The 15,535-nt window shown below is 43.3% G+C and overlaps 1 protein-coding gene across 2 annotated transcripts in view; it reads right to left on the reverse strand.

The window, feature by feature from the left end:
* Nucleotides 1-3,706: 3,706 nt before the first annotated feature.
* The window catches only part of grm8b (glutamate receptor, metabotropic 8b), a 128,583-nt gene continuing 116,754 nt past the window's right edge, over nucleotides 3,707-15,535 (reverse strand). The window contains exons 10-11 of one of the 2 annotated variants that reach the window (XM_065956853.1): nucleotides 7,264-7,468; nucleotides 3,707-4,332 (exon numbers count right to left, since the gene is read on the reverse strand). In XM_065956853.1, coding sequence (XP_065812925.1) covers nucleotides 4,283-4,332; nucleotides 7,264-7,468 — 255 coding nt within the window. In that variant the 3' untranslated portion in view covers nucleotides 3,707-4,282. Of the gene's footprint in view, nucleotides 4,333-7,221; nucleotides 7,469-15,535 lie in introns of both variants that reach the window. The other variant, XM_020635000.2, reaches the window with a different exon arrangement.

Below are 15,535 nucleotides of genomic sequence, written 5' to 3' on the forward strand. Positions count from 1 at the left end.
TCATCAGCCACATTCAGACCGTCTTTACCCCCAATGTCCACATACTCTGTGCGTGCTGCAGTCCGTCAGCGCCACGCACTACGCTGTAGTTCGCTGCATCTCTAGTCAATAATGTGTTTCCACAGCGAGCGATGTAGTCCTCCAAGCGGGCGGCCCAGGTTCAAATCCAACCTGTGGCTCATTTCCTGCATGTCGTTTCCCACTCTCTGTCTCCCTGATTTCCAACTCTATCCACTGCTGGACAGGAAGTCAGACAAGGAAACGCACAGAGCATCCAGTCAATTTCAAAATAAAACACAAAATAATGAATCGCGATCATATTTTTTTTCCACTTTATCAACATTATGTTATAACAGCAACCAAACAAACAACAAATCAGAAATCCTGTGTGATCTTGTAGTTCTCTTGTGATGTGTGTACATCTGATCATGGCAGGGCACACGCCGTCGGAACGGAGCAAAACCGCTGACGGACAGCGGTGTGCACTCGGTATGTGGGGATTGTGGGTAATGCGGGGATGAGGTGACAGAGGCGTTGGCGAGGGAGGTGGTGTGTGAGTGCATGTGCCACAATGCAGAAATACAATGGTAATGCACAGACAGGGACACCAATTTGACGAAATCTTGGAATCAATAATGAGTGAACAAAGACGTGATGACGGCTGAGCTTAGTGACGGCACTTTGGCGGAAAAAGCAGTAGTTATCGATCTGTAATTTCCATGTTTAGAAATAATTGGCCCCTTGGGTTTCACAGCTATGGGGTCAGAGGTCACCACCACATTAGTTCTGTCTCAGTGAACAAACCAATATTAAGCAGCTTTCGTTTCCCCCATGAGGTTTGAGATTGTGTTCAAAGTAACATTTACTCTGAGAAGTGGGACCAGTAGATTCATTACACCGGGTTACTTCTAAACTATCACTTTGGAACTTGGATCACAGATGAATGAAATGTAAAACGGAGGGATATGGTGATCCATTCATCAGACTGAGTTACACTGAGTGCTGGAGGAGAAAGCCGTGAGAGACTGTACGCTCTGAAACCAGCCGGCGTGCAGCCACCAGACAGAAGTAGGACAGACGTCATTGTGCAGTTAATGGGTTTCTTTGGGATGACAATGTCAAAATTCATCAGCTGCTTCATCGTCTGAAATGTGCAGAGAACCATCAAATCAACTCATTAAATCCTCAGAGTGAAATATGAATCCTTATCTCATTGTCCTCTCGACTGGAGGTTAGTTAAGAGGAGTTCAATATTTTGGGAGAGTGAAAATATCAATACCACTCTCTTCAGAGGAGAACCACAAGATCACGAGGGAATCAAGAGAAAAACAATGTTTAACTTTGTCTTTCTGAAGTTGCTTTGATACATGTGTTGACGTGTATTGTGTTTTATTTTGAAATTGACTGGATTCTCTGTGCGTTTCCTTGTCTGACTTCCTGTCCGCCTCGACCTATTCTGTCCAGCTTGACGCGTGCTTGCAGTGCATAGACTTGCAGTGTATTAGAAACAGAGCAGATCGTACTCTTGCTGCTGGCACGCTGCAGAGGCGGGCGAGCTGCGGTGCTCGCTGTGGAAACAGGAGCATTGACTATTGTGGCAGCGAACAGCGCCGATGGACTGCGGCACGCACAGAGTATCTGGTAATTGCCAATTTCCATCCATCCATCCATTATCTTTACCGCTTTTCCCGTTTGGGGTTGCAGGGCACTGGAGCCCATCCCAGCTGTCCTTGGACGAGAGGCGGGGTTACACCCTGGACTGTTCACCAGCCAATCACAGGGCTGACATATAGAGACAGACAACCAGACACACTCACATTCACACCTATGTCTTTGGACTGTGGGAGGAAGCTGGAGTACCCGGAGAGAACCCACACATGCACGGGGAGAACATGCAGACTCCACACAATGAGGCCATGTATGACAGGGATTCAAACCAGGAACCTCCTCGCTGCACTTTCAGATAATGCAATTGGGGGTCGATTTAGATCTCGCATGTATTCGGCTCAATAAGCCCCCCAATTTTCATGTGGGCTCTGACCCAGAAGTCTAACATCACCTAGGCAGAAGAAAGCCGGAAAGAAAACAACAATGAGCATTGTTGTACAATTAGTTGTATTCGTTTAATTTGCTTTTTTGGAGGGATTAGGGGACAGCTGTTAATTGGCTGGGGTCAGAAACTTCCTACACTCTGTACAAACAAGTGCTGTAATGGTGCCCGCTTGTTTTGTGTATAAACTGAGTCACTCTGCCATAGTCCTGTGAATTATGCAAGTAGAAACATGAAAAGTAAAGGGTTCAAAGGTCATTACGACCCAGGTGTCATGATTGATGATTAGTTTTTATTTTTGTGTTTTTTTTCAACAGCTGCACATCGGAAGCGGAAGAATGAATTGTGACCTTGATCGAGAGATGAAAACTGAACTTGTAGTTTAGACTTCCTGTTCAGAGCTCCATAAGCAGGAGATACAAACTCTTACCTGTCGGCTAAACAGAAGAACAAACTCCAAACCAGTGGAAGAATTCAGATTTATTTCATTGTGAGGACGTCAATTCATTTTCTGTCTCCTGGCTGAAACTGTGTGAAATGAGAGCTGTGTCGGGGGAAATAAAAAGCAGGATGCCTGGAGGCTTCATCCCTCAGACTCTATCTGTCCTCTTCTTCTTCTTCTTCTTCTTCTCTGCCAGGAGATGCAGAAATATTCATTACATGCATGAAGAGTTCTCTCTGGCAGCTCGTATTGATCCAGCCTCTCGGGTTCCACAGCACGTATTGATCACATCGACTGTCTTTTTTTCTCTCTGAAGTCTGTAATGAGGCGCACACTGTGCCGAGTTCCTGCCATACTCAGGTTTGTATGATGTGAAAGGTCGACTCCAGTGAGGATGGACTTTCTGTTCATTTCCTCCGCAGTTTAATAATGCAGGGATGTGGAGGAATTCTTCTCTGGCGAATAAACGGGTCACGTCTTAACTGTCACATCCTATCTAATCGCACCATGTAAATCATTGTGTTTTGTATATCAGGAAGAATGTGCAACACTTATGTTGCTGCACAACTCACACTCATAAACGATGCCAGCAAAGACTCTCGACCTAACGCACACTCAGCGCCCTCTCTGTTTCACCTCCCCCTTTATTACTTCTGTATAAAAGCATCATCCAACACATCCTCCTCTACTGCTCACCCGCTTTCTTCAACATGCTCACTGTTGTTACTCACTCATATCACAAATATTGCTTCAGAAATAATTGGCCTACCTACCCCAAAACCTCTCACAGCTCAACTACAAAGCCCTGACTCAGCGAGCACTCACCACAGCCCAGGACCCCCCTCTCACCCACTCAATCCACTCCTCTCTTTTTCTGCCATCAGGTCGGAGATCCAGGACTCTCACCCGGAAGAGGGCAAGCTTTGAAAAGAGCTTTGTTCCCTCGGCTATTGAAGCTCTTAATAAGCTTCCATGCTGACTGGCCTCTTTCATTGTCTCTCTGTTTCTTCCTGTTGTTTACATGTTTCATCCCGTGCTATATGTAGCCTATACCTGTGTACCAACCGTGCAAAGCTGTGACAACAAATTTCCCCCTGGAGGGACAATAAAGTATTGCATTATTATCATTAGATTGCTTGGTTTGAACTAATTGTTCATTTGTTCCCTCATTCACACTTCCCCCCCCCTCCAACAGATTGAAGCGCGGCACAGAGTTGTGAAACATTCCTTTATTATAAATAGATCATTTGTATAAAAAAAACGGGCATGCTTCGATTCAACCATGGCATGTAGACACTTCACGACCAAAAGCTACCGTTCAGTTAGCCGAAAAACAGCGACGCACTCATCTCATAATGCAGGTCGACGGGACGGACGACATGAGACAAGAATCAGAAATTTCACAACCACAAGTTTTTTTTTTTTTTAAACGTACAATTAGAATCACAACAAATATGGTTGGTCCCCCATAAATTATTTTTTGTATTTCTTCTTGAAGACTTTTAATAGATTATTCTTTTTTTTCATCCTTCCAGGTGCCATCCTCCTCCTGCGTCCTCTCGGATGTTTTTTTCAGTTGTGATTCTTCCAGGTTTTTTGGCGCCATTCAGGCCAGTTCCCTTTCTTCTGTAAACATTAAAAACACCACAGATGTGTTGATTCAGTTCCTTCTCATTCTTCACATTGTTCAGAGCACCTCAGTTCTGACTCCGGCGACGTCTCCTCTGACTCTGACAGGAATCTTCTCATTTTTGTCTCCGTCACCTCTTCGCGTTGAAGGAGTAAGTTGTTCACATGGCGTGGTTGGTGTAGCTGACGTAGGTGTTTTTTGTTGGAGGCACTGAGGAGAGAAAAGAAAGAGCAGATTGGTAAAGTGACTCTATTTTATCCACAAGCAGTCCCTGCAAGATAAAGCCGATTTAGAGAATGATTTCTAATGTCACTGATCAGCCAAAGTATCGTTTGACTCTAGATAAAATGTCCATCCTTTTGACAAACTTCAGGGCAACCTGCACAACTGGAACAGCTACTACTGTACCAAAGAAGAGAAGACATTGAACAGAACCACTGAACCAAGAATTGATCGACCACAGCACAGCCAGGTGATTCAGAAGCCCAGGAGGCCTTGTACCAGCAGCAGAACAGAAGCCGGGCTCTCCAGTAGAAGGAGCTCCCCCATCCTTCAGCGAGGTGATCGGGCACTACTACCACCCGACATCCCTGACGCCCAGCCACCACCATCAGACTGTGTCGTCCCCACAACCACCTCCATCCTCATTCATGCACGTCCTGCTTTGACCTCCACCTCAGCGGCTAGGAAGTGTGGACAACAGGAACGCCAAGAATACAAAAGAGACATCCTTCCTGCATCTTATCCTATTTTCCTTTTGTAAAGCGCCTTGAGATAACACTTGTTATGAATTGGCGCTATACAAAAAATTATGGATGGATTCTGAAGTGTGTTGGGGACCTCAGCCAAAATTCACGGGTGGAACCCCTAACCAGCGTTCACCATCGTGAATCCTAAAGTTCACTTTAGTATTATTTCAAAATATGAATATAAAGAAAATTGTAATTTAACAAAAACAAACGCCATTATGTTAGGCTACCTTGGGTTTTGTCATTCAAGTATCTCTCCCCCCTGATTAGAGCTAGAATAACAGCATTCAGCCATTTTCTATTGTCTGAGAGAGCGCTGTCAGAGGGGGCATCCCATTGTTCTTAACAATGAATAAGGTCTTTGAGGTCTTATCCAAGAGGAGACAAGCTGACAACTCAAATTAAAAATGTTTTTGCATGGAATTCATATCAACCATTACTGATGCAACTTCGGGATGTTAGCAAAATGCAAACACAAAAAGAACACTTTCAAGTCAAAGAATCCTGGAGTTGTAAAGAATTCAATTTAGGCAGAAATGTAATATATTAACATTATTTCATGATGTCTGGTACAATATGAATCTATAAATAAATTTAATAGTTTTCCTTGATGATGGTTTTAGAGGACAGGTTAATCAGTCATTTAAACTGTTGGGATTTAACCTCAGGTGACCATGTACGTAAAACTCAGACATTAGCAGTTGTTATGATTTGTTGGGCTTAATAAGCCTCAACAATGTCGTTTTTAAAAACCCCTGTATCTCCCCTCCCCTTCACTGAACACGCTGCAGGATTAGGAGGAAGCTGAGAAAGTGATGTGAGCGCTGCAGTTCGTTAGATTGAGCAGATCGGTTCAGTCAGCACATCTCTGATGAGTAAACAATCCGACGTCTCCGACTTTTCTGCTGACGGACGGAGACACAGCTTTGAAGTGAAACTCTGTCAACAGTTTGGCTTCATCAGATCTGGTCTCAGGTGACGCCTGAGCAAACTCCAGTCAACTTTTTGTTAAATCCTCGTTACAGCGAGGGAGAGGGCTTCTGACTCTCCCTTCACCTTCACGTGGAAGACTTCACAGAGTCTTTTTCTTCTTTGGTTCAGACAACACTGAATACTAATAAAGGTTCATTTTGTAGAAGATTATTTTCCACATATTGAATGTGCACAGGTATTAAATCACGCTGCCAGCTTTAAACCAATCAGACGGAGCTGACATAACACATATTAGATATTGAGAAGTCTAAATGATTAGAGGTACAAAAAGTTATGGAATTGCTCCCGTAGATTAATTCAGCAGGCAGCAACGTAAAACATGGAAGCAAATACATGCACCTTGTTTTAAGTTTCACATTAATATGGGGAGGCAGTAGCTCAGTCTGCAGGGACTTGAGTTGGGAAGGGAGGGAGGGGGGTCATCAGTTCAAGTCCAAATACCAAAGTATTAAAGTTGGACTGGTGGCTGAAGTGGTGCCGGATAACTTTCCAAATACTGCAGAGGTGCCCTTGAGCAAGGCACTGTATCCCCAACTACGGTGGCCCTGAAGGTCAACTTTGCAAATATTTCATGAAACACAAAAACATTTTTCAGGGAAAGCAAAATATATTTCCCTTGCTGCAAAACATTTTTGTTATTTCACAGTTCCTAAAAAATGTTAATGTTTTAAAAAAAAATGTTTTTGTGTTTCATGAAATACTTTTGCATGTAGTGAAAAGTCGCAAAACCTTTGGAGGTCTTCCGGGGCACTGCCAACTGGGTGGAGACCCCAGGGTTGACCCAGAATTCACTGGAGGGATTATAAATCCAGTCTAGACTGGGAACGCTTCAGAATCCCCCGACGAGGAACATGTTGCTAGGGAGAGGGAAGTCTGGGTTGACTTACTCAATTGCTGCCACCGCGACCTGACCTCGGATAAGCGGAAGAAAATAGATAGATGGATGGACCTTAAAAAAAATCTAGGCTGGGTCAGTTAGTTTGTTATTGTGTGACTTTGGTGGACATCCTTCTGAGTAGATTGGATCAATCTTTACACACAGGGAAGTCTGGCAAGATCATCTGAACAAAATAAAATAAAAAATCTTTTCTTAAAATTGTCAGAAGGAGGGATCGATATCGGCCTGATTATATTAGCATCCTGCCAAACAATCTAAGCCTGTCAGGGAATAAAAACAACTTGGATCAGGCATTTTTAACTCAAAGGATTAAGTTGTAGCCATGACAACCAGATGACTGAAGCAATCTGTACACAGTACATCTCAACATTTTATAGCTACCCGTCATTTAGCCCCCAAAGTATCCTCAAGGTTAAAGCCTCTTTAAAATGTGGCTCAAATTCCCCTCACAAGACTCACCGTTGGCCTCCACACCCTCACACAGCTCGGTCTTCACCTCACCGTTTGGCCGCTCGGCCGCCAGCTGCGACAGCTTGCTGGTCATGGTGGCGGCGGTGACGATGGCCTTGAAGCTCCGTTTGCGTTTGGGGACGTTCTGCTCAGGATGGAAGATGATGATGTACACCTTCGGCATGTAGAGCATTCCCAGAGAGACGGAGGCGCTGAGGCTGAGGGAAACGGTCAGCGTGGCCGTCTGGATGTACATCTGAGGAGAAAAGGGAGGGGGGAGGGGTTACAGGACTGTGTGTTAGGGGGGGGTCATTCAAAATCCAAAACCTGTATGAGACTTTTCAGAGATGTGTTGTCTTACAGGATAACTTCAAGTGTATTCCTGTTGAAATTATTTCCCATCATGCTCCATGGTACAAATCAACAAAAGGAAGAATCCATCAACCCATCCAGGAAGCATTGTTTTATTGACTCAATAATTAGAAAATGTGGTGAAATGTAAACAAAGAGGGAATCAAGCAAACATTGAACAAGAAGCCTGGAGAACAAAATGAAAGGATCCGTCTGAGCTAGAAATAAAAAACTGATAAAAACTCCTCATGAATCAGAGGCTTTCCATCTTTTTAACAGCAATGGATCCATGACGCCTCTTTTATTCGCTGCTCTTCTCAGACCGTTAACGGTGAGCTGTGGATGTTTGCAGCAGTGGACAGTTTGACTGTTGGAGCTCCATCACGAGAGCAGCTGGAACATCGTTAGTTGATAATCTCTGGTCTTTAAACACCATCAACGACAGAGCGGAGAAACACCGGGACGCTCCGACTCTCCTCATCACAGTTTGACAGATGAACCTGAACGTATCATTAGGCGCCGAGCTGCGTTTATGAGCCAGTACGAGACTATTGATTGTCTGTTTGTTATCTCGGCCTGCTATGAAAAGGCCAGTTTTTAATGACAGAAGAAAAGGGGGCGCCTAAAGACCGGCTCCATGGATTTACTCTGAAGCCTGACTGCTCCAAACATCTGGAGTAAACTCCCAGTAATCTGCACGTCTGCTCAAACTATCAGTTCTCTTCAATTGGGGTTGAAGACTCACCAGTTTTTCATTCAAAAATATAAATATATATAAATATATTTGGCGCTATAAAATGTATAGCGCCAAAAGACAAAAGCCCCTATAGTCAGTTACTGGAAGTTCCTCACAGGCACATTAAAGGCTTAATATGCGATTTTTCACACTTAAATGTAATAAAAGATATTCGATTCCAAAAATTTGCATATAAAGCCTTTAATATTAAAAAATATTTCCTGTGCTGGTCTGCAGGAATTATCAGAGGATGGCAAATAGTTTGAGTCTCCAAAGCAGGACTAAAATTAAAAATCAGGTGCCAAGTATTTAACCTTCTATTTGATCCCTAATCTGGGGATGAGTTTGTTGATATCTTATTCTGGAGTCTTTCAGAGTTTCACTCTTCACCTTTCATGTCAATGGAAGACGGACTAAAAATATGTTTTTGACTGATGATCCAACAGATGTGTTTTTGTGTTCCTTTATGGTTTTTTAATGACTGCATGCCGAGCGTCATCTGATCTTCATTTAGTATCTTTACATCCTGAGTTGTTTATGTTCGGGGAGGAAGAAAATGAAGGATTCACACTGCTGCTTCAAAGACTTTAGAGGACAGAAAAAAAGAGGAAAAAAACAAGTTATACATAAAAATGAAGTTCTATAGGTAATGAAGAGCAGCGGTGAGTATTTATGTGTATTAATAAGACTGTCAGAGTCCAGTGGTGATACTGATGAAATGGATTTGGGTTTAAATCAACTCAGCAGAGTTATCAGAGAGCGAGAGAGAGAGAGAGCGAGAGAGAGAGAGCTTGGTTCAATCTCGTTTGCTCAGACAGAGCATGCATCAGGCTCTGTTTTCTGTCCCCGTCCCTGAGCATCTGTCAAACAACACACCTTTACCGACACACAACCCCGCCTAAAGAAACCCCCTGCTACCAGATTGCCTGAGCTCGCCCCCTGTGGCCTCACGAGAGTCGAAGGTCCAGGGTTAATGGTCCTCAGAATGAAGTGTCAAACTAAAAGCGAGAACTGCTGAGGGAATCGTCAGCAGAGGGAAGGAGAGGAAGGAGAGGAAGGAGAGGAAGGAGAGGAGGAGAGGAAGGAGAGGATGGAGAGGAGGAGAGGAAGGAGAGGAGGAGAGGAAAGAGAGGAAAGAGAGGAAGGAGAGGAGGAGAGGAAAGAGAGGAAAGAGAGGAAGGAGAGGAAGGAGAGGAAAGAGAGGAAGGAGAGGAAGGAGAGGAAGGAGAGGAAACAAGGCGACAGATGGCGAGTTCCCCCCCCCAGAGCCCAAAACAAGGCTGGCTGTGATTCCAGCAACGCATCAAGGAGTCATTATGAAAATGTATGACAGACAGCGAAGCATGAACTCATTTGTGAGCCTGAGAGAAAACAAAAAGCTCTGAGGTGATTTATGCGTCCCTCTCCGACACGAGATGTTATTACAAAACCAACGACACAAACAGCGTGACGGTCACTCGGGTTTGATTGCGGGTTTCAGGGGAGATTAAAGGAGAGAGGTGAAGAAGTGCACATACACTGACTCAAAGTCGACCACTAAGTCCTTGAGAGTCACGTTAAGAGAGACACACTTCTTTGTTCTGATCAGAGTCGTTCTCAGCGTTGTGAAGCTACATCTTCTTTTTTTATGTTTTTTTGTAAAAATGCTAAATTTGAGCTATATGTTTACAACCTTCATCCACACTGCTCCAGATACTCAGCGGCTCTTAAACTCAGGTTTTTTGACCCTGTGTTGGTTGGAGACTTCAAGGTTGCATTTTAATGTTTCAAGGCAGAATCAAGAGACTTTTAATGATTTATTTTTGGGGCTTTTTGTGCCTTTAATGGAGAGATAGGACAGTGGATAGAGGAGAGGAGTGGAAATCAGGGAGAGAGAGAGAGAGTGGGGAATGACATGCGGGAAAGGAGCCACAGGCCGGACCTGAACCGGGGCCGCCCCCTTAAAGGACCACAGACTCCATACATGGGGCGTGCGCACTAACCACTGCGCCCCATAATCAAGAGACTTTAAGGTTGTTTTCACAATAGGCTTGATTGTTTCATATGGTGCCCGTGCACCATTCCTCCCCTCTCCCCCGCTGGTCTGCGTTCACATTTGTAACACTGTTCCGTTCCCGAGAACACTTGTGTATGTACACATTCGGATACAGCAGGTGGCGGTATGCACATAGTTGGTTTGCAAATCTGCCAAAAAGCAGAAAGAGGAGGAAGTAACCATGGCAACCACTTTGCAGGCTGAGACCTGTTTTTGTTATTTCTGAGACGCCAACAACGACCCTCTTTCTACTTCCACATCCACCGTGCAGCTCAGAGGATGAAACGGGATACAACAGTTTTTTGAAGCGTCAGGAGCCGTTTAGAATGATGTCATAAAGCGTTCCGCTTCCTTGTTTGAGCACGGTTGTTGTTCACATCTCCCGCGGGACAGTACTTGAGTACACATGAATCATGCCCGAGACCACCTCTTCAAGCAGACTCTGTACACAAGTACAGTACAAGCAGGGTACGTTACGTTCACACTGATCAGATTAACTGGACTTTGGGGTCAAGTGTGAAACCACCTTAAGAAACTATTATACAGAAACCTTCACTCCCTGATTAACAAGTTCCAGTGTGTTTGTAGCAAAGACATTATAACACTTATTTCTCATTACATTAATTATCTTGGCTTTTCCTTTATCCTCCTTCCTGCAGAGATGATGTAGGTACTGTATGTATGAGAGGTAGGATACTGTTAAAAAGCTCTTAAAGATCCTGTCAAATCAATCTAAAATGCCTATCCAGATCTTGAATGGTTTGGACTACAGGCACAAAAATGATCAAAAAAAAATCCTATCCATTTTCCACAACTGTACCAATAACTTAAGTTTCTTTTAGCCGCAAAAATAGTGAACGCGAGGATAATCTGCTTCAATCAAGAACTTGACCCCCCCCCCCCCCGGACACACCCCTGCAAGTGTGGGAGAAAATTTTGAGCAAAATGATTTGGAATAATTCTAATGAGTTTGTAACATGTAAATAGAAGGAATGTATATAAATCAAGCAGGAATATCAAAGTTGCTCAAACCTTTTAATGTTGGGATCAATCAGGTGGTTTGTTCTTAAATATGAGTGTCTGGACATTTTGAAACCTTTCATGAGGATTGTCTCAAAGGACAGGAAAGAGGTGGATTATTGTGATTGCTTTGGGGAATAGTGTCTAAAGTGACACACGCAGCATCCAGAATATTTCTGCATGATGTGCTTTTGCAGCCATTAAAGAAGTCTGACGATTGACTCAGTGAGTGAATCATCAAACTTTTAAGCCTCCGTAGAGGGAAGTTTATGAAGGTTTGGGGAGGTTAATAGAGGGCAGAATCCTGTGACAGTGCAGCTGTCTGTGTCTGTGACCCGGACGCCACCTCCCTGCCTGATCAAAGCAGAGCAGGTTTACTGCTGAGGACTGTGGGAGTCTGATCTGAGAGCAGCTGAGGCCTGAGTGAAAGTGGAGCAGAGGATCAGTGATCTGAGCATCAGCTGCACGAGGACTCGAGAGCACAGGTGGATGGAACACAATGGACGACAAACCACAAACCCAGCGATGCTGAATGTAGCATGCCTTTACATTAACATTAATGTGATATATTTAAGGTTGACCTGTTCTGCTGAAACCTATTTAAAAACTCACATAGTCTAATCAGCCTTATGTACCCTTATGTTGGAGTAATCCCAGGATTAGCCTGCAGAGGGCGCTAAACGGCTCGTCCAGCAAATCTGGCAAAACCAAGATTTACATGAGGCAGCTTTGAGCTTCTACCTTAACTACTGCAACTGCTACCCCCCCCCCCCCCATGATTGCTGTGTTTCTGTATATTTGCGACCATTTAGGTTCAATTGCGACCATTTAGGTTCAATAAATGGGTTAAAATTGCTCTGTAAAAAATGACCAGGTTGAGTAATTTCTTCCAATTTTATTAACAATAAAAGGATTGATTAGTTTTTTTAAATTTAATGTATACAGTCTTTGCAGAATGAAAGAGGTTGAAATAAAACCTTTAACACTTGTGGTGTTAGCGCTTTAGCACCAGGAAGCTACATTTCAAATAAACCTCCTAATTAAAGTCGATCACCTGAAGTTCAGACGTTTCCGTTGTCAGAGACTTTAGGATTCAGGATGTTCATGTCCATCTGATTCTCTGTTTGAACATTTTCTCTTCATTTGGCCCGGGGAGACCGTTTCCCCCTCTCAGAATGAAAAAAACACAAAACAAACACTGTTAAGACGACAGCTATGGATGGCGGGAAATAACGCTGTGGTGGGTATTGACTTTCTCTCCACACGTCTGAGGCTAATGAAGAAGATAAGCAGCAGAGCGGAGCTAATCGCCGCTCGCACACAGAGGTTTTATAAAAGAGAAGCAGAAGAAACGGGAAGAAGTGGAAAGACGTCAGCAGCAGGTTTTTTATGTTGTTCACCCAAAATACAAGAAAATAAATCGAAACTTTTGCTTTTTTTTCTCTTTGTGGAAATGTTGGCTTTGACATCCAGTAATCTAAAGTGAAGCTGCATGGACAGTCGATGGGCAATCTTAGAACCCATCACCTGTCGTCTGACGATCACATATGCCTCACACTTCTCGGTTATTCCAGTGTACCATTTTCTATGCGTTGAATCGTTTACAGTCCAATTAGCAACTTCAGAGACAACCGTGTGTTTAGACGTAAAGTTCGCCCTTCTAGGTGTGTCTGAAAAATGAACACCATCATGATGCAGATTTGTAAAAAGTAAAAGTCAAGCTTTGTCCTTAAGAAGAGAAGAAATCAACTTTTACAGGAGTACTCTGCGACTTTTGGAGCAAAACAAATACTTTCTTCCCCCATCCCTCTCTTCCACTTTCACCAGCAGGGACAGAAGCCATTTTCAGACTGCTTTGTACATTCATAATGATTCTGCAACAATGTAATATATGGCTGTCTCGGTCGGTTATTTCACATTACTTTATAGTGTTTTGAAGACACAGCTGGAGCTCCAAGTAGACACAGAGTCAAAAGGTGCACACACACACACACAGCGCTGCACATCCCTCCGCTGGCTCTGCTGAAACCATCTCACCTCTGTAACACCTCTGGACAGAGGTGGGGGGGGATCACTTCGTCCCCCATTTACGTCTCTGCAACATTCAGATTGAGGGTGAAACGTCCCAGGTGCGTAAATATGGGGCGCCGATTGTAAAGTTGCGCACACTCCAAATAACAACAACATTTCTCCACATTTAGCCCTAAAACATCACTTTTTATTCACATTTACAGAAATATTTGTGAACTTTGTCATATTTACTGAGTGAGTGAATTTGCATATTAGCTTAATATTTAGAGTCTTAGCTAAATATTTAGAAGTCGTTGCTAAATATTTAGTTTATAGTCTATATGGCTAATATATATTAGCTTTGATTATAAATATTTAGCTAAATAGAGGATCAAAGCTAAATATTTAGAATGTAAACTAAATGTTTAGAAACGTAGCTAAATATTTAGAATCAGGACATGTATTTTTAACATTTATATATAACATTTAACATTTAGATAAAACATTCAACATTTAGATATAATATTTAACATTTATATTTGCCAACGAAATTATCTTACATTTTTATTCACAAAAGTAAATATGACAAAGTTCACAAATATTTCTCTAAATGTGAATAAAAAGTGATGTTTTAGGGCTAAATGTGGAGAAATGTTGTTGTTATTAGTAGTGTGCTCAACTTTACAATCGGCGCCCCATAGGTAAATATTGCGAATTGAAACATCAGTTTGGTGCAGAGAGTAGCCGATATGTTAGTCACTTGATTTGCTTATATCGGCCTGTATTATCAGCCAGCCAATAAATCGGTCGGGCTCTAGAAAAAATGTGAAGTTTCAATATGCATTGGGGTATATTCCTTGAAAACTTTTCATCTAAGAATCAGCGGTTGATAAAAAATCTTTCGTTTGTTTGAGCTGAGATGGATCATGTCCTGAGGGAGGGGGTGTGATAAAGGGATCAAAGAGATGTTGCATTTAGATTACAAATGAGCTTCTGAGTCAGCACTCTGATCTGCATCAATATTCAGCACAGGACTTTAATTATGAGGGAATTCACCTTAAAGCAACAGTCCCAAACACTCTCATGCACATGTCTGGGGTCTTCACATCCTGCCTTGTTTGTAAAAATGTTAATGAACAGCGAGTTTCAGAGTGCAGCCACGCTTATTTCCTGTTTGACTTTCATTCTCTGTGATAAATCCTGGCAGCATTTAGTGGTTGTAAATGCCGATGATAACACTAATAATAGCTCTGTTAGCACATTTATGTGATGAAGTTGCTCATCAGCTGAGGTCAGAGAGGCTGGATTCCCTGAGAGGAGTCTCTGCATGTTAATCTACTCTGGGATCCTCCAGCTGGATAGCAAAGCCTGGTTCATTATGAATGGCGGCAGCGTGACTCTCTCCCAGCGGCCCTGACTGCTTTCTGTCTACCTGCCTGTGAATGTGAATGCCTCCTAGGAAAGCCGGTGTTGCGTTCAGGGCCCGGCACCTCTGATGTGCTTATTAGTCATTCTCTGGTTTCTCGCTCTGCTGGCCTCAGCTGTGGCCGCCTGCTGCTGCTGCTGCTACTACTGTAAATATCAGCGAGGGAGAGTTCTGCTCCAGATTCACAGCATGAAGGAGAAGATCAGCAGATCAGTTCAACCTACAATAATGTTTTGAATTCTCTCCCAAAACAACTGAAGCCCCAGTCCCACATTGAAACAACGACCCAGAGACAACTCAGGGTGGAAACGACTGAAACTAGGTCAACAACTCAGCTAACAACTTGCAGGGCTGTCACACAGAAATCTCCTGAAAAGTCAGAGTCAGAGGTTAAGTTGTCTAGCTCTGTCCACCAGTTTAGAACTGAAGAAGCCTTTCAGGGCCATAAAGTTGCACTTGAACACATCGCAAAGACTACAGCCAACGGCCAACCACCGCAAACTTTCTGCACATGCGAGAGAGGAAATCACTCTCCACGCCAGCAGGCGGCAGTAGTCTGTTGTTATGATACGAGAAGACCATTTTCACACCGCTGTCGGTCACCACTCGTATTATAGGTAGCCTACTAATGGAGAATAATGTCTGATAAAAAGTTGAAAATGGCGCTGGCATTGTCATCCCTTCGTCTTTTAGTGGAAAAAGAAGAGGCGGAGGAGACAAATAAGGAGAAACCACACTAATGGGT

Source organism: Labrus bergylta, chromosome 7 (genome assembly GCF_963930695.1).
Source record: "Labrus bergylta chromosome 7, fLabBer1.1, whole genome shotgun sequence".
NCBI lineage: Eukaryota > Metazoa > Chordata > Actinopteri > Labriformes > Labridae > Labrus > Labrus bergylta.